This window comes from Plectropomus leopardus, chromosome 14, assembly GCF_008729295.1.
Source record: "Plectropomus leopardus isolate mb chromosome 14, YSFRI_Pleo_2.0, whole genome shotgun sequence".
NCBI lineage: Eukaryota > Metazoa > Chordata > Actinopteri > Perciformes > Serranidae > Plectropomus > Plectropomus leopardus.
The window spans coordinates 25,281,845-25,307,595 of NC_056476.1; the positions used below are offsets into that span (position 1 = coordinate 25,281,845).

Consider the following 25,751-nt stretch of genomic DNA (forward strand, 5'->3'; position numbering starts at 1 on the left):
ATACAAAAACTAGTCTGTCTGTCTCTCTGACCTGGAGGAAGTTATTCATGGCTTTATTTCATCCTGTCTCAATAACTCTGACTTTTCTCACTCTATACTACATGTTATACTACTATGAACAAGAATTTAATCATCTGCTATTGATTAAATAAACAGCTTTACATTTCAGTTTTAGAAGAACAAATAACCCTTATGTACTTGAGATCTTTTGACCTTGGAAAGAAAACTTAAACTGTAACATGGATTCTTTGCGAAGGTCTGAAAAACACATAAAAAATGTATTAGTGGAACTGTTTGGGCTAATCTTCAAACCTTTAGGCAAATTATACACTGCTTACCATTTAGCACAGCTCTGATATTTATACACGCAATGATTTTTTTCTCATTCTTATTCTAACCTCTTGGTCTCGGGCATCAACCTCCGCCGTTACTTCCTTTTACAGCCAAGTAAACTTCTGGACAAACAAACACTAAGATTTAATAATTGTAATATCCAAAAGAAGTATAACCTACTCAGTTTTCACAATGCTATTACTTACTTAATTAATTAATTACTCCAACATCACACACATTCAAACAAAAGTGTGAAATGTAGCTCCACCTATATTTAATGTTTTTTTTTAAGATTATATTTTTGGGGGTTTGCCTTTAATTGATAGGACGGTTTTAAGTGTGAAATGGAGAGAGAGAGAGGGGACGACATGCAGCAACGGGCCGAGGCTGGAATCCAACCTGCAGCCGCTGCAGCGAGGACACAGCCTCTGAACATGGGGCGCCCACTCTATCCAATGAGCCACCCGACACCCCTGCTTCCCCTATTTTTAACACTTTCAAAACTAACCTTCATCATGCAGCCACTCTACCTGACGTAAATCAGAAGGAAGTTGTGTAATTAAATGCTGTAAGATTTTTAACAAACTGCACTCTCGCTTATCCCTTTTCACCACTTTTCTTGCTGCTTTAAGAAGCCCTTCAAAATTTTAACCTTCGAGCCTGCAGCAAATTTGTGCAATTTTCTTCAAAAATGGCAAAAAAGAGCAACTTGGTAAGATTTAGAAAATAGTTTTTTTTTTTTTAGAAAAACTAGGGAAAATGTCAAGGGAAAAAAAAAAGAAAAAGGGCAGGAATGAAATATATTTATAATAATATAATTACATATTATAAATTGTGTTACAGAATTATTATAATTTTAAAGCACCTTAATCCAGTTTTTTCCCCCATGTTTTTGTTTTCTTTTTTTTTCAACAAAAATCCAGCCAATTTGCTCAGGTTTCAAAGGGTCAAAGACACAACCCTTTCCAATTCACTACCTAACAGCTCAAGGCAGATTCCCCAGAACTGTATATATGACACTGACTAGTTATTATTTGTATATTAAGATAATGCTATAAATGTTTTTGCACTCTGTTTTGTTGGTTTATTTGTGTGTTATCATGTTTGTTTGTGTTGTAATTTCTGCTATCAAGATTCTGAAATTCCTACCTTTGAGACAATACCTGGAAAAAAAAAATATCAAAATTCAATAGCATTTTGGATATCATGGGAAAAATTGAAATTGAGGGCACACAATTTAAAATTTGTATTTTTTCTTTTGTTGTAATATAACAAGGTTACAACATGACAACAATGACTTTTCTTTTCTTAGTTAGTAACAGAAAACAGCAAATTGACTGTAGTATAAGAGAAAGCGAAAAGCGCAGCTGGTAGTGTACTGATAGTGTGGAAAATAAGTATTGAAATCATTTCAAATATTCAGTATCAGTATGTATCTAGAAATTGATATTGATGACAACATAAATGTGTGTATAAATGTGAATTTCAATGTAAATATCAATACTAGACTTGTACCTTTTATATTGTTATATTTTATACTTTATATTTGTATCTTCTATTTTATCTGTTTTCTTTTTTTTCTATATTTATGTTGCACCAAACCACGAGAACAAATTCCTCGTATTGTGTTAACTATACCTGGCAATAAATCTTTTCTGATTCTGATTCTTTCTGATTCTGATTCATAGATGTCACAGATAGCTCTTCTTGTTTTTGATAATAATATGGACCACTCTTTAGATTTCAAACTGTAACACATCATATAAATGATTACTTGAACTATCAATGCCCATCAAGGCACTGGCGTTGGAAAATAGCTTCAGCTAGCACGTCTGACAATGCTTCTGTAACTGTTAATGTTTATCTGTCCCGCTTCCTTTCACATAAACAAATAATTAAGTTTATTCTACCCACTTTTTGATTAATTATATTTCTGAAATATCAATATTGTAATTGCTTGTAAGAAAAAGCTCTACTCTCATCAACGTTAGCAACAAATAGTCCAAGTAAAACTCTGTGCAGCCTCATATGCCTACATACATACATACATACTTACGCCTACTCTATTTCCTCCTGTTGCAGATAACTTCCTTCCCATCCGTCTTTAAATGATATGAGATGTCTGTCATGAACTCTCTTACCTGATTGTCAAATTTCAGTGACTGTGTGCCCACAAGGAAACGAATGGCATCAGTTTCAGCTGTCTGGGCAGTAAGAGCTCGTGCCTAGGACACACAAAATAACACGACTGCTCATTCATATAAAAACGTTTTTATGAGAAAAAAATAATGCAATAATTTAATGGGGAAATGATAATTGCTACAATAACAGACAGCACTACAATATACAAGCGAACGGAGTGACGGAGTAGCCAAGAAAAACAGAATAGCACAGATATAGGTAGTTTCCACTCAGGTAAATGGTAATAAATGGTGTGACAGTACCTGAAATTCGAGACCATAAATAACGGGAGCGTCGTCCTCCATTTTGTGCCGTGTCTGTTGCCAGAGTCAGAGTTTTCTGGTATATTTGTAAAGACGTAGTGTTACGATAAAAGCACCATAAATATAATGTAACTGTGCTACGTACTGCACAAAACACAACACAACAGCTTTACTTCCGCGATTTCAAAACCGTAAAAACCGAAGCGTGCGACTAAAATTGTGCGTAACGACAGTCTTGCGACTCTATGTAGTCTTTTTTAAGTACGTAGAAGAAGTCGAGAATACTAAAAGAGACGTCGACATGAAATTTGTCTGCTCTGGACCACCGTACATGTGGATTTTGTTTGGATCAGCGCATGCGCAGTAGAGTTGTATCTGTCAGACTGCAGAAAGGTGAGAAATATTCCCCTGATTCGTTTTTTATTTGTTGTCTGTCTTTACGTTGTGGCGTAATAGCACGGTAACATTAATATGTTTCGTGGTTTTCAAAGCGAGGACAGCATTATTCGAGCATTTGTTTTACATTTGCAACCAGCTGCTCAGCTAAGTTAGCTTACGATAGCCAACTGGCTAATGTAGCATTAGCAACTTAGCCAGAAACAAACCGTCAATAAGCCTCTGATAACTCGGCTGACGGCTCTCTCGTGACAGCACTTTAAGCAGAAATAAACGGCATCAAGCCTACTAATGCTTTGTACGTGTAGTTTAATGCTGACGATAATAGCTTGTAAAAAAAAGTGTTTGCTTTGAATGACAGGAAATGACTTGAAAGATGCTGCACAGTGTTGTAAATTAACATGTAGCATATCAGTCTGTTACTGTTGGCATAACATGAAAAGGTTAATGTTATTTCTCCCTGTGTTAAATCGTCCAGAGCAGTAATATGGATAGTGGGGAGGCACCTGCTCAGCGGCCAGTCACCTTGGACATTACAGTGGAGGATGTAACCAAGGAAGCCCCCGGCCCAGACCCTCCAGAGCCAGCCACCAGCCAGACCCCTTCCAGAGAAAACCTCATTCCCCAGGAGGACAGCATCGACTTGGGCGGGGACTTCGCTACCCCTCAGGAGGACAGCAGCGCCACACCTTCGGAGAGCCTCATGGACAAGCTCAATGACCAGATGATGGAGAGTGTTATGATTTCTGACTCACCTAATAACAGCGAGGAGGACGATGTAGCTCCCATGGACTCCTTTCTGGATGGAGGAGAGGAGGAGGAGAATGCACAAGAGACATCAGGCGACAAAGAGGAAGACAGTGAAATTGGACAGAATACAACTGAGATTACAGTTTCAGTTGAAGAGCAGGAGAAAGACGGTTCCGTGGAAAAAGAAGACGAGGACACAAAGGAGCAGACCGACACACAGGAGCAGGTCACAGCCTCTCTTTCACCTCAAGAAAATGTGCAGAGCCCATCTGATCTTAAAAGTGAGGAGCCAGCACCACAAGAAGTTAAAGGGACAAGCCCAAAAGACGAACCTGTGCCGGTGTGCACCATATTCAGCCAGGGCACCCAGCCGAAGTCTCTGGTGCCCGATGGCTTCCAGCCCACCCTCATCAAGTCCCCCAGCTTCAGCATGGGAAGTGGCGGAGGACATGATGAGGTAGTGACCCCCAGTAAACTGACGGCTCCCCTTGTGTGTCAGCCCAGCCCCAGCCTCAGTAAGTTCTTCACTGACAATGGACAGGTCAATCCAGCCTCTGACTTTTTTGATTCCTTCACCGTCCCCTCCTCCTTTATCTCTGTTTCAAACCCAAATGCTGAGGTCCCTCCTGGTCCCAGCCCAGCACCCATAGTCCCCACCCCTGAGCGCCAGCTGTCTTCCACTTCCTCCTCCATCTCCACCCCAGGAGGACCTCTGGACTCAGGTGCTCCTACCCCTAGTTCAGTGTTTAGTCCTGCCCCTACGGTAGCCACCACCAAGCCCCAGCCTCCTCCACCCCAGGCAGCCCCAGCTCCAACTCAAGCCCCTGCCCCAGCTGCCCAGCCCTTTAACCAGCTCCAGGCTGTGTTTTCTGGCAGCGATGATCCATTTGCGACAGCGCTGAGCCTGAGTGAGGTCGACCGGCGTCATGATGCCTGGCTGCCATCTGAGGAGACCAGGAAGGCGCTGATCTCTGTGGCTACTCAGCAGTACAGCCCTGCTTATGTGGAGACCAACAGACTCACCATGCCTGGACTCAAGTTTGACAACCTTCAGGTGAGACACGCACATACAGAGTAAATTCTTATCATACAACATGTATTTAGAAAGCTCTGGGAGCAATCTTTCCTTTTTAAAAATGGGAAAAGATGCAGGGGATGGATGCCTTATGCTATAAGGGACATTCACCAATGTAAAACTTGAAATTCAATTAACTTATTATGGGAAGTGTACTCAGCCTGCTTTGACATCTATATGATCCTATGTTTTCTATTCCCCCCCAAAAGAGCCTTGATGTTTATAGGCCCTACCATAAAAGGGGTCTCTAATAAAGCATATATTAAGCATAATGTGATATGTAGGATCTGTTGTCTTTGGTACTTGAGCCATACTAGGGAACACAAAAAATCAAGATACCTTGGCCTCTGCTTCCTCCTTTTTGACCATTGCTTTTAAAGAAATCAGTCTTTTGCGAAGCAATAAGTTTGCACTTAAAAAAATTGCTGTCTGTGAAATTGCATTGATGTTCTGTCTCTTAGGAGCCAGTAATGAGCATTGTAAAAGCAGGAGGCCAAGCGGCTGGCTAGCCAGGCCCTAAGATGGGTAGATATGGCTGTTACTGCTAGATTCAGTCTGGCTCCTAACACACACACACACACACACACACACACACACACACACACACACACACACACACACTACTAAAACAAGGCTTGATTTGAATCCTATATAATGAAATGGTGTTTTTGAGTCACTGTTACACAAAACTGTGTTGTTTAAATTAAAGAAAAGAAAAAAAATATTTCTTGCATTGTCTCCACAGCTGATATCTGAAACAGGAATTGTTATCATTACTACAATATTTAGGCTGCAACTAGTGGTTAGTTTACATGGCAATTAATCAACAATAATACCTATTCCAAGTTTTAAGAGCCCATGGCCACACTTAGAGAACAGCCATCCAAGTTAAACCCAAACCCAAATTTAATTTAAATTTATAAAAAAAAACCACACAAAGTAGAAAATCATCAAAGTTTAGACTCTCACACCTGAAAATATTCAGGTTTATTCTTGTTTAAAGAAACAGTGTATAAGGTTTAGGGAGAGTTAGTGGCATTAAGTGGTAAAGATTACAGACTGATTAGAGTTCCTACAGTGTTGACAAGGTTTTTTTTCTAGGAGCCGAATTATTTGCAGAGGTCTCTTTCTTTTCCAAAACAATTGGCCCGGTTGATTTACGCTGGTAAAATCACTGAGTAAAGCAGTCTTATGTTAAAAATCAGTGTTTCTACTACCCTGTTTGGCTCACAGCAGATGGGCCTGCTTTCCCAGAACCTGCAAATTTGTGCTCACCTTTTTTTTTTTTTCTCTGATAACTTAATGTTTACTCTCCTAAATTTTGATCCAGACGTTCAGGGTTTTTTTTACGAGGAGCTGAATTATCCACAGAGGTCTTCTCCTCTCCCAAACAAACAGACAAGGTGATTTAATTGGGTAAAAACACTAAAAAAAAAAGCAGTTTCACCTTACAAAATCAGTGTTTTTGTGTGAGGCTCTCATCGCAGAGGGGCTGCAAGCTACAGAGGCAGATGCAAAAACACGATTGGCCCTAACTAGAGCCAGTGTTTGGTTTGTCCATTCTGGGCTACTGTAGGAAAATAATAGTTTAATTTGGGGGACTCTGATGCTCCCTATGTAGACATGAGTGGCTTATTCTAAATTAATGAAAACACAACCATTTTAGTTTTCAGGTGATTATACACAAAAAACTAATAATATTATATTCAGTTTCTCCTATTATATTCCCCTAAATCCTACACACTGGACCTTTAAATAACCACATTGGTTGTCAAAATTGTTGCTGATTAATTTTCGATGATCAGCTCATCATAACGACACTAGGGTTCTGATAAGAAAGCTTTGACACGTTTTCTATGACAGCGAGGACCCAAGGTAACAACCTTGATGCCAATGATGGAAACACTTGCAAGGCACTTTTTGTGCATTTTTTATGCTCATTTCGTACATTAAAAGATTGCAGTAATTTGTCAAAAAAAACGTCTGATCAGTTATGGCAAGACATTTATTAGCCTCAGGCTCCACCTTAATCATTCTTATTTGAACAAATTCTACCATTTTATGATCTTCTTTTGTCTGGCAAAGAAAGTCAGCGGTTTCAGTCTCCTGCTCTGGCACAACAGATAGCATGGAGAGACAGTTTACTGCTTTACTTTACTATACACACACATAAACACACCCTTCCTTTGCTCCTGTGTCAGCATATCATGTTTTTTTCTCATAAACATCCTCTGAGCTCCTTCAACAGTAACATTTATCTGTAATAACAACTCTGATGAAACATCAATTCAGTTATTTATTCAATTGAATCTTATGGTGTACGTCCACCTCCCAGCTTAGATTGTGTTCATTATCCCCTCAGTGTGTTTGAATGCCTGCTTGAATAAATGAATAAAAATCAAGGACTTTTTTCCGTCATCTTGGTGTTTTTGCCCACTAAGAGTCAGTTTTCAGCAAACAAATTAGATCCACTCTAAAGCTGGATTAAAGATAGCAATTTCTGCAGTTTGTTCTTTGTTCCGCTCCTGTTTGAGCTGATATTGTTTTATTGATTTTAATTCTGTCCAGATCTCGGGTTGTCCAGATCAAGTTCTTTTTTTTTTCCCCCAATCCACTTCATTTAACATAGAGTAAGTACTGAGCTGATGTTTTTAATCCTGCAGGTAGTACTCAGGGTCTTTGTGTAAACACCAGCATGACAAATTTCAGGTCTCCTACTTGTGCACATCCATTACGGCCTTTTGCATGATGTATAATTTCGCTGTGTGTGTGCATTTTGCTGCAGGGCGACGCTGTGAAAGACTTAATGCTTCGTTTCCTTGGAGAACCAGCTGCAATGAAGCGCCAGGTCCTCACCGCCAACTCTGTGGAACAGTCCTTCACAGGCCTCAAACAGCTCATCGTAAGTCACTCACCGTACATACTTATGTATGACTAATTTGTTCATGTTCACCTCTGATGTGCAGAAAATCACTGTGTGTCAGTGCCTTTACTGTTGTAGTAGATTCATCATTATTTGAGCTTTGGTGCTCATTTTTCATTGACTTTGTCCTTGCATGATCTGCATGCAGTTGGAAGAACCTCTTAGCTTGACAGTTCATTCTTGACCCTGGAAATTGCTGTGGACAAAATGATGCCCACTCAAGGTCCACTCATGTCTTTGTGCCAGAGTTTTCAAGTTAATCATACTGTCTGCATCAGCAGAGTACCTTTGCTTAGGTGTCATGTTCAACGTTTTCATTATTTTCATCTTCGGTACCACGACAACTGAGTTATCTTCATCTCTCATTGAAGGCTGTATAGTATAGTTGAAAACTTTATCTCTGGTTTACCCTTCACGACAACTGGAGACAGGAATTTATTTTTTGTTTTACTTGGTTTTGGTTTTACAGTTTACAGATCCGCTCTGGTAATTTTAAACATGTTTGATATTTAGGATTTAAAATCTAGATAATAACGGTTATGATAACATGAGTATGGAGCAAGTAATAGTCTCCAGTCTATCTCTTGAGGCCAACATTAGTGAGTATACTACTGTTGACAGATATTAAAACTTACGATTAAAGTCTCTGTTCTCACTGAGGAATACGTCTCCCCAACCATATTCTCATCCAGTCTTATTTAAACTTCTGCTTTTTTCTTTATATTCTTTACATATACTATACAGGATTTTCATAAAAAAAAACAATATATATGCTCGTGCAGATGTAATCCCTCTCAATCATCACGAATGACCCACTAGAAGTGTGTGGTGGCATATTTTTCTGCAGTGTCTGCCCTCTGCCTGTTTTTTCTTTTATTTTCTTATTTTCTGTTGTCAGGATGTTAATGGGTGTGGATCCCCACAGCACTCAGGTGTGGTTGGGGCTGTAAAAAAATACAACATGCCTGACTGTAAGCAGCAGGAATCAAAGAGACATAGTCCCAAAAAAGGCAAATACAGCAAGGTTAAACTCCAGACAAGAGTGACTCTGGGGTTGGCTTTTTATTTTCACTTTTGCTGCTGAGCATGTTTATAATCAGTAAAATACATTTATCTGTAGGCTTGGGAAGTATGTAATATTTCATACCTTCCTAAAATTTCACAACTGTATATGGTATATGCCGGTACAAGTGAGCGGGGCTACGCGGCAAAGTCAAACTAACCCAAACCATCTTGGTTACTCTTGCTAGTAATCTAGTTAGCAAGTCCACTATTCCAACAATCACCAGCTCCGGATTGGTGGAAATAAATCCTTAATTCACACATTTAGATTAAAAAAAAAACAACATGTCGTTAATCCCCACAGTCTCTCTTTGCCGTTGCTGGCCACAGGCTGTTTACAGTCCTGTAACTTATCCCTGCACAACCAGGTGTCGCGGTGTCTTTCAGTTCAGCTGCCTGTTCCACCAGTAGAGACCGGAGACTGAGCTGTGGTGGTGCATGTTTTGCACTGCATACAATGAGTTTAACAGAAAGAGGAGCGCCCGTATTTATGACAGTATTGGAAAAACATACCTTCCGGTTTTCTAAATACCGTGGTATACCGTAATACCGCCCAAGCCTATAGCGTAGTATATCTTTAACATTACCTCAAGTTGTCACACCACGACAGTCTTTGTTTTGCTTCCCCAGACCTGGTGAGGTGGTGCATTCATGTTGCTTCTGGCATAATAATCGTATTAATATGCTGAAGTGTGTGATCTTTTCAAATCATGTCATGTGTGCATGTACAAGATTATAAAGACTATTGTCTGTGAAGTTTCTCCATATGTGTGTGAAGCAGACCAATTTCAAAATCGGTTTGGTTCCTTCTAGTCTGGGCTCAGCTTAAGTGGATCTTGAGAGGACATTGTTAACTCAACAGCTTTGTAGTATGTTTAAGTAAAATTGTATGTTAATAGTAACAACAGAGTGTATTTCACATGGAACAAAAAAGAAACAAAGCCTGCAATCAGTTGCAGGTCAAAATTAGACTTACAAGTTTCACACACCAGCCGTCAAGAATACTACAAATATCCCCCACCAAAGACACATAGCCTCCATCACACACACTTTTAAGCTGTTCACTGAGCCAAAATTAGGGCGGGCTCCTTGACATAGATGATTCAAATCATCAATTGTGGAGCCCCCAAATCAAACCTCATGCTGGCATTTGCCCTTTTTTCCACTGCCTCTTTGTACGCAGAGGTTGGCAGGGTACACATTTTTACAAATTTAGCCTTGTATCAAAATTTTCCTAACTTCAAACCAAACTGTTAGAGGGCACAGAAGCACTACCAGTTTCTGTTTTTACTCGCTGCTACAATCCTGTTTCAACAGTGCTGTCAGCAGCCATCAAGAGGATGCTCTGTTGTTGCTTTAGAGTTCTTTTGTACTTACGTATTACTGAATGACTGTATGACCAGGTTGCACACTTTTTATTTCTTGGACGGCATATGAATCTGATGTCTTGACATCACAAAGGATGGTTAAGGGCAATGTTAAATGTTAAGGTGAAACATGAGTCATGACATGTAGTCTGTAGGAAGTTCAGTGAGCGGTGGCTGCTGTGCAGGTTCATTGACTGTAGTGTACCTGGCAGAGGACATGAAAAATACAGTATTTCTTATAATTCTAGATAAGGTGTATTGATGAAATAATAATGATTAGAGTTGTCCCAAGCTCACCCTAAGGAGCGGTTTTGGGGCTTTAGTGTAATGGATTATGTCAGCTGAAATAAAGCTGATCAAAATCGATTTTTCCTTTGCTGAACTCTACTGTGTTTTGTCCACCTCAGCCTGTTAGTGTTGTAGCCGGGATCTGCAGTGTGTGTATTCCTTCACGTGTGTGTGAAAAATGATTTGGTTGCGCCAGTGATTGACTCTGTTCTGACACTCGAGTTGGCAGAATTCACTAAACTCTGACAGTAATGAATCGCTGTCTCATTAGCAAAGATCAGTGTACAAAACAGCAGCTTCTCAGTTTTAACCGCTGCAGACCGTCGATTTTAGCGGCTGAGATGATAGACATCTCCAGTAACAGGTCATATCAGCTGTCGTTAATTACAGTCAATTCAGAGAGTAAGTTGATGGCAGGCAAAGGCAAAACTTGTTTGTGGTCTGGTTAAAGCCTCTGAACAATTAGAGTGGACTGAGTGTTTTTACAGATCCAACAACTCCTCCACAGTGACATGTGTTCTCTCCAACTGATCTTGTCACCTCGATTTCAAGAGTTGCATCCTTCTAGTTAAACTTTCGCTAGTATTAAATCAACAGTTTATAAACTTAGCATCATTTAACCAGTGTTTGAAGTAATTAGTTTGTGAGTACTAAGGTGGTCCAGATGAAGTAGGCTCAGGCTGTTATTTCAAACAACATTTAGGTAATTGTTAGTTTGGGGTAGGACTCAGTTTCAAAAGATACCCAATACTAAAGGACATAGATTGGAATTGTGGCCAAAAGAAATGATTTGAACATCCATAATGATAATCATGAGTATTGTTTTTAAAGGTTAAATAAGAAAAGACAGCAACCACACACTCAAGAACTTAAAAATGTATTTTACTGTTGTTTTTTTTCGTCATAAAACTAGGCTGTGTATGCAGCAGATAAAAGACTACTAAGCACATATTCTACTCATTTATGCAGCCGTGTAAGCTCCTGCATTGTCAGTAACACATTCCTGCAAATATTTCACAATAAAATGCCTTGTGTCAACAGCTGAAGGGATTCTGTCAACAAAAACGTGGTCAGAGGGATTTTGTTTTGAAACTTAAACAGGAAAGGTGTAGTAAAACAGATATTCGTATTTCCTTATGTCTGTGGCAGATGGAGAAACTGAAACTGCATAATCTGAGAGTCAATATGCTTCAAAACACCATTTTCACTGTCTATTTCTGCTGTCAACCGCCCGTGTGCTGCGAGACACCGTTACTCCAGATGTGCCGCAGCTGAGAAGCGGATGAGATGTGCCTGACTTCGCTCTGCTCATGTGGGCAGTGTGGTGTTCTAACTTGTTAACATGGGCGCTGGAAAAAAATACAGCAGGTTCCGAGACATTCATGCGCTGCTCACTCAGGCAGTATGTTCCAGGTGTAAGCCTTATTAATATGTAAACAGGTGCTTTTTTTGGCTTAATACTAAGGTCGGTATCCGTATTGGCTTCGTTTTTCAGGTGAGGGAAAGAAAACATCCAACTACCAGAAACCACTGTGCCGTAAACACTCCCACTACCAAGTGAAGCGATACGAGTTGCTTGTCCAAGAACAATATAGGGAACAATCTTGTTTTACAATTAAACAGTAAGCTCAAATATGTTGAGATAATTTTTCTTTTACCCTCCATTTTTCATAGTACAGTGTGGCACCAACTTCCTGTTGAGAGAGAGAGAGAGAGACAGAAAGAGAGAGAGAGAGAGAGTTTGGCCTCTATACTTTATATGTTCATGGCAGCAGCGGGCTTTCAAAAATGAGGTAGTACAATCTTTAATTGGAGTAGTAGCCCAAGAGCCAGCAAAAGTCCACCTGGTGACATGTTTGGCTCATAGATGTGTAATAATATCTAGATACCAGACCCTGGAATGGTTCCTTTTTTATCCTGGGGAACTTCTCTCCTGTGAAAATGCCAAAAAAATGTTTCAAGGCTCTGGGCTTATTTCTTTGGTATGTGTTTTTTTTGTATCTTACTCAATCTATGACATCTTGTTTGGCTTGTAGACTTTACGTTGTAATGACATTACGGATTTTTAAATAATTTTTATGGTTTTAAGGAAAGTTTTGCAAATGTAAAACCTTCAGAGGTCAAAAAAATCATAATAGAAAGAGCTGTAATTGACCTTGTTAGCAGTTTTCTGGCAACATTTTGACAGCGTCTCTTTGGCCGACAGAGGATTTTTTTGGCTGCAATACCATGAGTGGCCACTTGAAAAAATTGGTAGCAAGGCACAGCTGTGTCCCTGGGGACCTTGTTTTGCTGGCAAATGAACAGGGAGCTTTGGGTGCTGGTAAGTTGGAGGGAAGTTTAACAAAGTTTATGTACACATACTATCCAGTTTGTTATGATACAGAGCTGGTTGAAAATCAGCAAAGTATCCCTTTAAAGCAGCCTCTCCAGTTTCTGAATCAGTGACTTTTGGTCATGTGCATGTGCAGTGCATAGTTTCTGAGAACATTACCGCTGACTTTCCGGAGGTAAATGCTCAAACCGCTGGTAGGTTACCACCGCTCAACATCCTGTGGTTTCTTCTGACCTTTTGACAGTCAGTGACTCTACTGAAACTGCTGGGTGGTCAGGCCTCAGCTGACTGAAAGCATTGAATCATTCGTCTCCTATCTCTTCATCTTATGTTCCTCTGCTATTCTTCTGCCAAGCATAAAAATGCCTGTCTTTCTTTGTGACCGTGCAGTCTCGCCTCATTCCCTTTCCCGCTGCCATCTATCTTTCTATCTCTCCAGCCCTCATGCATTCCCTCCATCATAATTTCTGACCCACAAATGACCCTGAGAGACAGTTGTTATTTAAAACATATGCACAGCAGCAGCAGACAGTGTGATGGAGAGAGGGGGGAGAGGAGAGGAGAGGAGGAGGGGAGGGGTGGAGTGGAGAGATGGAGAGGTGGAGATCCACTCGGCTCACAAGTTCTTTTCTCCTGCTGTGCCCATGTATTATGCATGGGACTGCTGTGCATATTTCAAGGGCCTTCTGGACTTGGTGTACATATACACACACACATACACACACACAAGATGGTACTTTCAGCTTGCAGTCATCTGCACTATATGGTGTAGGTGAGTGTGTGTGCGTGTCTGTGTGTGTGTCTGTGTATGTGTGTGTGTGTGTTAGAGGATCATACGCCGTCTGCCAATTGGTGTGGGTGGCTCCCTGGAGCAAGAGGCAAAAGAAAGGAGAGAGACAGTGAGCCAGAAAGGTAATGTATGCCTACAGGAGAGATGTCAAGGAATGACAAGCAAAGGAAGAGAGAGAAAGCAATGTTGTATGTGAGAGATACAGAGGTAGAAAAGGGCTTCACCTGGCCCTAAGCACACATACAAACACACACACTCAGGTTTTACCTCAGAATGTGGCGAGCTAATGTAAACTTTTCTGGTTTGATTTCTTGATTATCATCTTAATTACTTTTAGTAAATAATCATTCATGTCAGTGTCCTCTGCATCTCTAACGAATTAGTGACTTTTGCAACACATGGTATGATGTCTGTGTTAGCCAATGTGATTGATACCTTTATTCTCAGTGCAAAAGCTCCGAAAAATTGACCTTCCACAAACATTGTTACAGGCATTTATGTCCCCCTCTGGTTGAGTTGTATTAATTTTGGTGGTTTGACCTGGTGGTGGTTTAGCACCACCACCAGGTCAAACTTTTCTTCTTACATAGCCTATGCTTTATTATCAAATGTTTGCAAAACTAATAGCGCACCCATCAGACTAAGCTGTCCTTTGTGTTCTGCTAATTAGCAAATGTTGTAGCATGCCAACACGATAAACTTAGTGTAAATATTACCTGCTAATTATCATTTATCATTGTTTGCATACTGACTTTAGTATTAAGCTCAAAGCTCAGCTGTGCCGCCTCATAGAGCTGCTAGCATGGCTGTCAGTCATGCTTACTTATATCCAGGCAGCGATTTTCGGGGCTGAAAAATGCTGCTAACACAGAAGTGCCAAAAACTGCACTTCCTCAAGTGGCCACTTGAGGCGGGCTCCAAGAGTAAGTCAATCTCCATAGACCCTCATGCTAAAATGCCCAACTTTACCACAGAAATAAACATGTTTACAGCCAGTTCCATACAACGAGTTTGGTCTCTACAGCTAATTTCAACATTTATGACGAAGGCTTAAAGTTGCGCATAATTAAGAGATGAATGCTTTGAATGACAGGCTGTCTGCTAATAGTGGCCTTGGCTTCTAAGTACCTCGCTCCTCCACAGCACCAGCCTTTCTCCCAATTTGGTTACTTCTGTCTCCAAAAAACCAAGATGGTAACGGCCGAAATGCTGTACTTGAGGCTTCAAAATAGTGGCTCACAAATTAATGGGTGACTGTATGGCAGATTCATCTATTGTTCTTACAGTCTACACCTTTATTAAAGTCAAAACTACCTTTTTTTAGCTCACCTGGTAGAGTGGGTATCCATGTACAGAGGCAGTGTCCACACCACAGCAGCCACAAGTTCGACTCCAGCCTGCTGCCCTCTGCTGCATGTCATTTCATCTCTCTTCCCCTTTTAACACTTAAGCTGCTCTGTCCCCATAACAGCAGAAAAACACCCAAAAGTCATCTTTAAAAAAAAACAAAAAAAAACTACATATTTATCAAATTTTAATTGCCATAAAATCAAGTCATATCATGCAGATACACAGGACTGAAGTTTTCCTATCAGTGATGCCTATGGTCTTATGTTAGATTCTTAATAGCATTACAAATGTCTACAAAGGCTTGGAATTAGCCTTGATGTATATTAAGCCACCATGATATATTTCACGTCATGGATCATGCCGCAAATGAGCACATGATGTCACTGGGCCACATCAAAGACTCTTTTAAAACTAGGAAAACCCGTGTAATTTGATAGTTGTGATCCCTGAAAAGAAATTCTCTTTTCACGTCCCTCTTTTTCACCAAGAGTCCAAAGGTCAGAGTCGGCTACAGAGCAGCTCTCTTTCTGCTGATTGAGATTCAGTGTCTTGTTCAACAACACTTCAATAAGGCTGGTGATTGCCAACACAGAGCCTTGAACCCAGGGCGACTAGCTGAAGGACAAGATCTCTACTCGCTGCATCACCCAGTGTGGAGCCAACAAATCCTGCTCCCTATTAAGGAGCTCTGCTTGGTCTTGTTCAGAGCAGCCTCCATGTGATGGCTTTGCTGACATGATAATCATTGACTGAGTCACTCCCACTGATGAATGAATCAGACACCATCTGCCTTCTCCATCTACTACCATCTACTTGCATTCATGTGATTTACTTACCAATAAATTATGAAATATCCAAAGTTCTAAGATCAAACAAACTCATAGATCAAAGCTGTCGTGGGTGATGTAGCTCACTAAGCTGGGAGGGGAAGTTGAAATTGAGAAAATGAGGATGTGCACAAGCAGAACGTACACACACATTGACTCGCATACATACACGGGGGAAGTGGGAATGTCAGTAAGCATGTGGCCATTAAAAGTGTAGCCTGGTGCAGCTCGATGTTGTCAAGACATCCGATCAATAATATAGATTCTGAGATTTTTTGATTGACATGTGAGCTTATGTGTGTCATCTTTCATGTGTGTGACTGTATTCACTTGTCAGGTGTATCAAGCGCTCTGCATATAGGTTTGGGTATCGTTTGGAGGTTAACGATTCCAATTCTGCTTATCGATTCCAGTTCTTAATGATTTTTAATGTCCATTATTTAAGAGGCGCATATTCGGTACTTGACATTTTGGTTGGGTTCGGGTTTCAGTTCCGTGCTCTGTGTATATGTTCACGCTTTAAACACATTTTGTGCTATTCTTTTCTACATTTGTTGTAAGCTACAATCATCCTTTCTGTGTGGCCTTCTGCTTGGATGAAGATGATAGTCAGTTCATAGAGATTTTCTCTGCTGTGTGGCATCTGTGTGTGTGTGTGTGTGTGTGTGTGTGTGTGTGTGTGTGTGTGTGTGCGTGAGCGCTGTAGAGCTCTGCTATGAGCTGGCAGAATGAGTCATGCTGCAGAGTGTGACTGCACCCACTGCCACCGCACACTCCCTCTGTTCATACATACATACACACATATGTGCACAGAGTACATAAATGAACACTAAATATTCTCACAACACACGAGAGACTTAAGGAGACATTTCTTCTGTCTCTTTGCTTTTTGGCATGTGTCTCTCTCCATCGTCAGTGAATGTGGACATCACTCAGTCTCTGTAGAAAAGCTGCCTTTACACTCATAGACACACACATATACTTCCTCTTGATAAGTCATCATTTAGACTAGGATTTCATATGCGTTTTTTTGTCAGGCAAACTGCACTGCTGAATAGCATTTGTAGAGACATCCTTAATGCATTTTTTAAAAAAATATTTGGTCCAGTGCTTTCACATCATTTTAAGGAACTATATGAGTCAGTATACATGTAAAACAACTGCAGTTGTATCTGTCATTTTCAGTGTCAGTTATTTTGTTGCTTAACAAATTTCTTAAAGCCCAATACAGTTTCTTCACATCTCTTGTTTTGTCCAACCAACCATCAAAATCCCCAAAGAAATTTAAAAACGATGCAGGACAGGGACGAGCGGAAAAATCTTCACATTTGAGACGCTGAAACCAGTTGATGTTTGGTATTTTTGCTCGAATAAATGGCTAAGGCCTAAATGATTGATTGGTACTGTAATTGTTGTCAGTATAGGAGTTTTCTGTGGACTAATCATTTCAGAAGTAAAACTTTTTCACACAAAGGGGGAGGGGAGCTGCTGAAAGCAGAAAAGTAAGAAAAATATAATCTAAAAATGTGCAGAAATGCAAGTACTCAATGGCATGACGAACATAAAAAAAACTTGGATTTTCAGCAGTACTGGACTGCAATGTGTGTCAAGTTTAGTGCCAACTGATGCAGCATCAACATGCTGACCTGTCTCTTGACACATTACCATAAAAATAGTTAGAACAGTCGTTTTTTTTCTGACACTTATCTCAGTCCAGTCTGGGTTTTTAAGAAGCTTTTTTCAGATCCCATTTTGATTCAGATCATAGATTGTAGATAATGATGGACAATACAAAATGAAGCCAAAATATCCCAGATACAGCCACTGCCATTCTTGTTCTGATACCCTGTCAGACCAATCACGAGCAGCGGTATTGATTGCGTGCATAACAGTTGACACACACAGCTGTCAATCACATCAAACCCCATTTCCATAGCATCAGATAACTAAGTAAACCTTCATTAGAAAAATAACCACTTTAACAAAAATCAGTGTGACGCAAATTACTTTAAATGACAGGAAACCATCTTTGGGAAAATTTTATTTGATGTGTACTTCCAGTTTTTATTTTGGCCCATGTCCCATTTGCTAAAATGGAGGGGGTGGGCTTTCTGGCAATCAGGAGGCGTTTAAGGTGCACTTTGGGAAAGCCGTCGTGTCATCTGTCTTTCTTCTAGTCGATGGTCCCTACCATGTGTTACAGCATCCCTGGACTGCATATCCCACATGATTCCCTGATTGCTGATTTCGTACTTTTTTTGTTGTTTTTTTGCATTTGATATGTCAGATATTTCAGTGTGGCCGTAGTTCACAGCTTGCTCAGTTTACTTTGACTGATTTAAACTGATGTTTTCAGCTGTTTTACTCAGTTTAAATTACTGTATGCAGACAGTGACTTCCTCTAATTCAGTTAATCTTCTTCTCCTTTGAAAAGAAATCATTCTTAGTAGTAATAGTTTCTCAGAGCTTAATTTGTGTCTATTTTAGAAAATGTTGGTTATTAAGGTTGGATGTTATATAAGCTGAGTTGGATTGGCTGTCCTGGCCTCCCCTCTACTTCTCCCTTTGTCTTCCCAGTGACCTCTGTGGTGTGGTCAGCAGTGAGCCAGTCTCTGGCTCAGCACCACCCTGGGCTGGCCTCATCTGTCTCTCTCATTAGCAATCACACCCCCTTCTCTCCTCCTCTCCCCCTCTTTTCCTCCTTCTCCTTCATCTCTTTCTCCCTCCCCTCTGTACTATCCACCAGAGACTCTAACCTCTCTTTCCTCCCACAGTGTGATGCCGTCTGGGCCGGGGGCCAGCATATATGTGTGTGTGTGTCTGTGTATGTGTGAATACAGGAGAGAGAGAGAGAGAGAGAGAGAGAGAGAGAGAGAGAGAGAGAGAGAGAGACCACCTTGGCTGGGTCAGACAGACACACCCCCATAATCACTGCAACGACCCAGCTGCTGCATCGCACTTTGATATCATTGCTGTAACCTTTACTTGTCATTATCGTAACCTTTTTACATAGCTGTCATTTCCTCCACCAGTTACACTTGTGAGCCAGGGTCTGGGTAATGCACCGTCAGCTTTTGTAGCGCTGAAGGGCATGTTTAAACCTTAGTGGTGGTTGTTTTCACCTTGCTCTGTTTATGTTGGCAGCAGCCATATGCTCAGACCTATTGTAAAAGTACAGAGGGTGTTTAGCCTGTTGGTCTGCCAGCATAAAGGATCATTCCAGTTTATTGCAGCTCGGGTCTCATTTTTGTTTTTTTCTGCTATATTTCCTATTGTTGGTCATAATAATGCACTTCGCAAGTTATTACTGTGGCAGTGAGATCTAAAAGTGGCTGATGGTTTGCCACTTATATGTGCCGATTCTTAGTGATGTTTCGCTGCAGTTCTACTGGCTTATGGCACATAACTGTATGTAACTTGGGTTGCACTAGCACATAACAATTCTTACTGCCACGACTGACTGTTTGTATGCTGCTGCTCTGAGCCGCATTTAAACAGCATGCCACTCAACTTCAACAGGTGCCACTTCTCACCAGCTTTTAACATGTTAAACTGGTAGGTGCTTTTAAGCCAGGTTGTTAGAGTCTGTACACACGCTGCATTTTATGTTCCCTCAAATCCATTATTTTTAATGTAGACGTGCCGAAGGCCTACTCAAAAATGAGAGTGATGCCATCACGCACGCAAGTATTCCTCAGCACCTGTTTTTCAGCGCACGCCAGCTGCGCCCTGAGATTAACGAAGTTCAACTTTTAGAAAGTGGCAACGTGCACCATGTGTCATATGACAAGGAACAACCAATCACAGCTGGTAGTTATTTTTCCTTCTGTAAATATCAGTCTATGATAAAATGGAGAAGAGACAATCTAATTTTAGTGCAGGGATACTCTGAGCTTTATAATCCATCGTAGAGACTCAGATTATGGGATTTCTGGTGAGTAGGTTATGATCCTGGTTACGATGGTACTGGTTATGGTTGCTCAGCAACCTCAGAAGCAACCTGCCTCCATGCTCTTGATATTTGGAACAGTTAACACGAAAGTAGCACCCAGAGCCCGACCTCTTGTTTTCAAGGATATTAAAAATGCAGCATCTGTCCCGTGTTAAGTCTGTCCACCACTTTAGTCCATATATCTCACACTATTGAATGGATTGCCATGAAGTTTTGTACACACATTCCTGGTCCACAGAGGATAAATCCTACTAGCTTTGATGATCCTCTGAATCTTTCTTTACCACCTCCAAGAGGTTGACTTTTTTTTTTTGAAATGCCTTGACAAACCTTGCATAGATTGCTATGGGATTTGGTGCTGGTAGCCATAGGGCCTAGAGGATGAGTTGTAAAAACTTTGGTCATCCCCTGACTTTTCATCCAGTGCCAGCAGCAAGTCAAACTTTTAATTATCAAGTGGTACATGACTGGCACAGATGCTCAAAAAGTGCCTAAAATCGAATTGATTGGCCAGATGTGCAGAGGTGAGAAGGTATACATGATTTTAATTTTCTCTCTCAAGCTTTCTTTTTCATTTTCCACCAAGTGATCCTTGGGTTAAGTTTATTCATAATCGGAGATATATGACATGTGGTCTTCATGTGTGTCATTGTCCTGATATGGAGGATTACTGCCTTCTGCCCCGCTCTGTGTCCAGGCTTTGCTGCTGTTTTGAACAAGTATAAGCATTTTTGCTTTCCAAAGCGACATTTAAATGTTATGCGAGTCCGCAAGAGTCCGCTTGACGTAAACGTCATCATCCTCCCATGTCCACCAGGATCCGCACTGACCCTCACGTGGACAAACACACACGGCCCGAAATTTGTGAATTCACAGTCTGTATGCATAGCACGAGCGCCAAACGCATGCTCCTGTACGTCAATGCTTCTCATGTCTTTCACCAATCTATTCCCTGTCACAATTTTCTTTCTTAATGTACATGCTTCTTCTTCTTCTTGATTTTTTTGGTGGCTGGTGAGCAACTGAATGACCTGTAGATTGGGAAATACACATTTGTGAAACACCAGACTGACATGGACCCTCAGTCGTAGTATGAGTTGAACCAGTCTGCAGCTGTATGTACATGCAAAAAAATATGTCCAAGCCTTTAATCGTCTGATGCGATGTTTATTTCCCATCAGTTTTTATAGTGATGTCGCTGTATTCCCAGATCTTAGCACGTTACTTTTGTTAGTACAAAATTATCAAAACTATTAGAAATGATGGCCAACCAGTGACCTTACCAAATCGGTCAGCGTCAACTTCAACTCTTGCAGTATTTGGAAAACTTACTGAGTGCATTGTACTTCAGGAGTCGTTGGATGTGAATCATGCCTTAGACAGAAGTTCTCTTTAGCGCAGGCTTCAGCAGCACTCTCTGAGGAAAAGGGAAGTGGGACACTCTGTTATTGTTGACAACCCAACCATCAAAAGTTATCCAGTGGCCCACTAGTCAATCAGTGGTTAATATTGCCCAGAGGAGCATCACTTAGAACTTCGAAGCTGTGTTGAGAGCCATCTTAGGGAGTGTTATGTGGAGTTCTCTTACAAGCCACGAGCGAGTACGGTGTCTTCACTTAATATATTATGCCAGTTTGCGTCTCGACGTCTCTCAGTGATACTGTTTGAAGAGTCCAGCGATTGCCTGTGGGAGACAAAATGGCTGCTGTGTGAAGTTCATATCAGTACAGTAGCCAAGCAGGCCGTCCTCCAGCTTGAGGGCAACATTCTGTAAAGTGTCTGTAGACCAAGTACAGAGGCATCAAAGCAAAGTTAGCCACTGTTGCAATGACTGGCATGCACTTTTAGCATATTACAAATGGATTTTTTTCCCCCATACCCTCTGTGTAATCCAAAATGCCAGGGCTTAATTGAAGTAGCACGGGAGCTCCCTGTGTTAACCAAAGCTGGTGTGAGGAAGCCTTTTAAAGTCTGATTCGCCTGGAGGCTTCGGGTCTTGCGAGAGAACAAGTGGGCGTTCGTTTGTTCATCAAGCTTTGTTATGCAGGTTTTTTTTTTTTTAACTCACCAAAGGAAAGGCGCACTGAACTTACGATCTTCAACACATTTTAGAAGCCTCACCCCTTTTAAACCCACAACGAGACTAATTATGTATATGTGTTTGTGTGTGCGAACGAGAGATAGGGGATGTAATGTGTGCCCATTTTCAATGCACACATTTGTCTTGAGTGGATGTGAGTACGTAGGAGTGTGTGCGAAGCATTGCAATGCTACTCAAGCTAGAAGTGTGAAATACAATCAAAGACATTTTCTGTAATGCTGAACATGTTTTAGGCACAAGCTCTCTTTGAATTTAAGATAGTTTGAGGTGGATGTCAATGAGCGATACTGGCTTACTTGTCATCTGTCCATATTTCGCCCATTTGTCAAATTAAAGGTCTTCATTTCGCCTCTCTGTGTCGCTGACAATATCAAGCCGCCTCAGTGGCTCTTAGTTTTGAGCACTTACCTTGGGAACCATCTTGAGTACCACACTGTCACTCTGTGGGGTCATATCTGACGTCTCCCCTCGTCTTTCTCTTCTGTCTTCCCCCTTTTGTCTGTTCTCTTTGTTCTGTGTGGAACAAAAGGAAGGTGAAATATCCACCATCCTAAAAAACAGGCAGCAGCAAACAAAAGAAAATGTCCCTTCCCCACTATCCCGCCAGAGACATGCCCACACAATCCCCAACACACATTTCTTTCACCAAGCCTCCGTAGTCAATTCCTCATTTAATATCACTGGCAATAAATCACCATGGTAATGCCTCCTCATTTGATTTGGGGGGATCTGATTATGCCTTATTGCGGAGTCATTTGAGCTGAGCTAAATTATTAATCACCATCAGCCTATTGTTTTTCTATTTTTATGTCCTCCCTACGCCCTTTCTGTGTTAATTGAAATCATTCAAACCTGAGGAGTGACAGCGTGGTTTGTATGCATGATGGCATTCATGACAGCCAATCATAAAACACTTTGTGTGTTCTTAAATGAGAAATAAGTTCACCTGAACTTTTTAATCTTGCTGGCAGCCAGGCTCTAGGGATGGTATTGTCGGTTGGTCCTTCAGATTTGGTCCAGATTGAAATAGCTCAACAAATAACGGATGTATTGGTATGAAATTTGGTACAGATATTTATGATGCCTCGAGGATGAGTCCTAATCAGGCCTTTTGCCTCATGTGCAGGTAAATCTTCGAACTTTTCTGCCAGATGGTTTGGCACCAACTTTTGGAGGGACGTTTGTGATTTTGGTGATCTGCTTACCCAACACCTTGCATCACATTTGTGGTTTTGAGTGGAATTTCTCAACAGACATTGTGTGAGTTGCCATGAAATTTGGTACAAACGTACCATGTTCTCCACTGGATGAATTTGAAAAAAAACGTTGGTGTTCCCTTGACATCCTCAGATAAATGTTTACCTACCAATGCCATTCCCATTAGCCTCAGCTGAATTTTATTTACGGTACTAATAAGTAAATGTTAGCACAGTTACATGCTCAATATCAGCATGTAAGCATTGTCATGTTGGCATGCTGAAATTTTGCACAATGTAAAGCTCTGAAAAGTTGAACCAAAAACTAGCAGCGTCTGTTTAGTTCAATCATGGTGTTTTGTTTTTTTAATACCCGTGGGGATAGTCACGCTGAGTCGAGCTGTGCACAACTGCAACTATTCAAGCTGTGCCGGCAAGCTACAGATGTCTTAGATGGGACAGTTTGGCATACCTAAAGGTGATGCTGTAGATGTTTCCAAACAAGAAACAATATGGCGCCGTGCTCATGAATTTTCTGTTATTCTCAACAGTCCACCAAAAAGTATTTCTGAAAATATCTGAGGTGAGAAATAGGCAATGGCACTGCTGGATCTTGTTTCATTTTGTAAGCACATTGCCTGGTTTGACAGCTTGCTCCAAGTTTTGTGAGAACGGCAGGTAATGCTGGACGAACTAATTTGCATAAAGTTGAATCTCGTCTACTTTATGCATATGCAGACTGGTGAACGCACCGTAACCCCTCCTCCGAACTTGCAGGAACAATCAGCCAGTGATTCCCACACATTCATTTAACAATTAAAACACGTATACATCCATCCTACAGTGTATTCGTGGCCCCTCAGAAACATCCAAGTTAAAAGAGGGGACATAGAATAATAAAAAAGGGACACACAAAAGCCTAAAAAAGGAAGTTTGCTGCCCTCCACCCCCAGTTGTCAGCTACCGCCATACTTGTTTTCTTAATGACTAGTAACTGCTTCCCCTGCACTCTACAGGAAATGAAGAGAAAGTGTTGAGGCACCCTTGTTGGAACTGGTAGAAATGCACTGTAAATGTTAGATCATGTTGAACACAGTCTACTCTGTAATTGTTCTTTCACTTTTTTCATCTGTGGGGTCAGAGCTCAGGTTGAATCATTTGAGATGACAGTGGAGCAGAGACATCCGTCATTATCTGGCTCAAGGGCGCTCACAATTGCATACAGCCTATAATGCAGACTGACCCTGTGACTCAGTGGCAATAGAAGATCGCCTCTCAAAACACATAGCCTGCCTGCTGTCTGCCCAACTCAACGCTCCTGTACTACTGTATGCACGTAATGTTTGGACTGGTTCAAGACCTAAAATTATAGGCTGGTGTAAGATGATATCAGACCGTAAAGCTGTGCATAGCAGCGATGCAGCATCGTTACATAAAGCCTGAGCTGAAGTTCACTTTTCCAGCTTTGTGTGTTTCTTTTTCACTTTGGCTCCTCACGGTGCCTCTCTGCAGCTCCCTTGGCCCTCAGCTCTCTTCTCCTCATCTCCTGCTCTCCACTCTGCTACCCACTGCTCCTTTTTTCTTCTTCCAACTCTTTTGGCCCAGAGTTGCTGCTTTTTTTTCTCCACTATGGCCAACTTTGACTTGTGTGCTCTTTCACTACATGTGGGCCAGATTCCTTCCATCCACATCCTGCTTATCCACCGCTGAAACTCCTTATCCCTCCGCGCCCTGTCTGTGTATGTGTAGAAATGCAGCTACTGTACATCACTGCTGACTGTTCTCATTTTCTCTTCTCACGCCGTATCCCAGTCTCACACAGACACCCCAGAAACACACACTCGCACACCTGTCTTCTTATGCCCCGTGGCTGGACAGCGATGTACTGTAGCATACTGTAGGATATGTGTGTGTACGTGTGTGTGTGTGTGTGTGTGTGTGTGTGAGTGACTGCAGCTGCTTTTGGCCATCCAGGCTGCCTCCTCGTTTTCAGCTTCATTTCCCCCCCTAATGAAGATTCAGAGGCAACGCAGCTACTGGCACAGGGCAAGAGAGGAGAGGAGAGGAGAGGAGAGGAGAGGAGAGGAGAGGAGAGGAGGGAGGGAGAGAGGAAAGGAGTAATAGAGGAGGCAGCAGCAGTGACAGTGGGAAAAGAAGCAAGACAGAAATGAGAGTAGGAGAGGAAAGAGAAGAGGAAGCGTCAAGATGGAGGGAGAAGAAAGTATGGGAGAATCCTGAGGAGGAGGTAGAGGAAGCAAGGCAGGCAGGAGGAGAAAGGAGGAGGAGAGGATTGGGGAGAAGATGAATGGGGAAGAGCGGACAGCTACAACAGAGGAAGAAGAGGGAAAAGGGTGATGAGTTTTGTGATAAAGACGACTGTAGAGAAAGTAGCCCTCTCTCTTTCTCTCCTCCTCTCTCTCCTAATTAGCTCCCTGGCTGTGATGAATGGCACAGCACTTAGGACCCAATCGGCGAGCCGACCTTGTCATGTGTGTTGATGGGGTGGGGTGACACTACCCCCCCCAACCCCCCCCCCCCACCCACCCCTGTCCCCCCTCCTAC

The 25,751-nt window shown here is 41.5% G+C and overlaps 2 protein-coding genes across 2 annotated transcripts in view; one reads left to right on the plus strand and one right to left on the minus strand.

Annotated features, from left to right (window-relative positions):
* The window catches only part of eipr1 (EARP complex and GARP complex interacting protein 1), a 69,662-nt gene extending 66,708 nt beyond the window's left edge, over positions 1 to 2,954 (minus strand). The window contains exons 1-2 of the mRNA XM_042500795.1: positions 2,778 to 2,954; positions 2,475 to 2,558 (exon numbers count right to left, since the gene is read on the minus strand). Of these exons, the coding sequence (XP_042356729.1) occupies positions 2,475 to 2,558; positions 2,778 to 2,819 (126 nt within the window). The 5' untranslated portion in view covers positions 2,820 to 2,954. The remainder of the gene's footprint in view (positions 1 to 2,474; positions 2,559 to 2,777) is intronic.
* A 181-nt stretch (positions 2,955 to 3,135) lies between these two features.
* trappc12 (trafficking protein particle complex subunit 12) overlaps positions 3,136 to 25,751 on the plus strand; it is a 46,069-nt gene continuing 23,453 nt past the window's right edge. Inside the window, exons 1-3 of the mRNA XM_042500384.1 lie at positions 3,136 to 3,170; positions 3,652 to 4,977; positions 7,784 to 7,900. Coding sequence (XP_042356318.1) covers positions 3,661 to 4,977; positions 7,784 to 7,900 — 1,434 coding nt within the window. The 5' untranslated portion in view covers positions 3,136 to 3,170; positions 3,652 to 3,660. The remainder of the gene's footprint in view (positions 3,171 to 3,651; positions 4,978 to 7,783; positions 7,901 to 25,751) is intronic.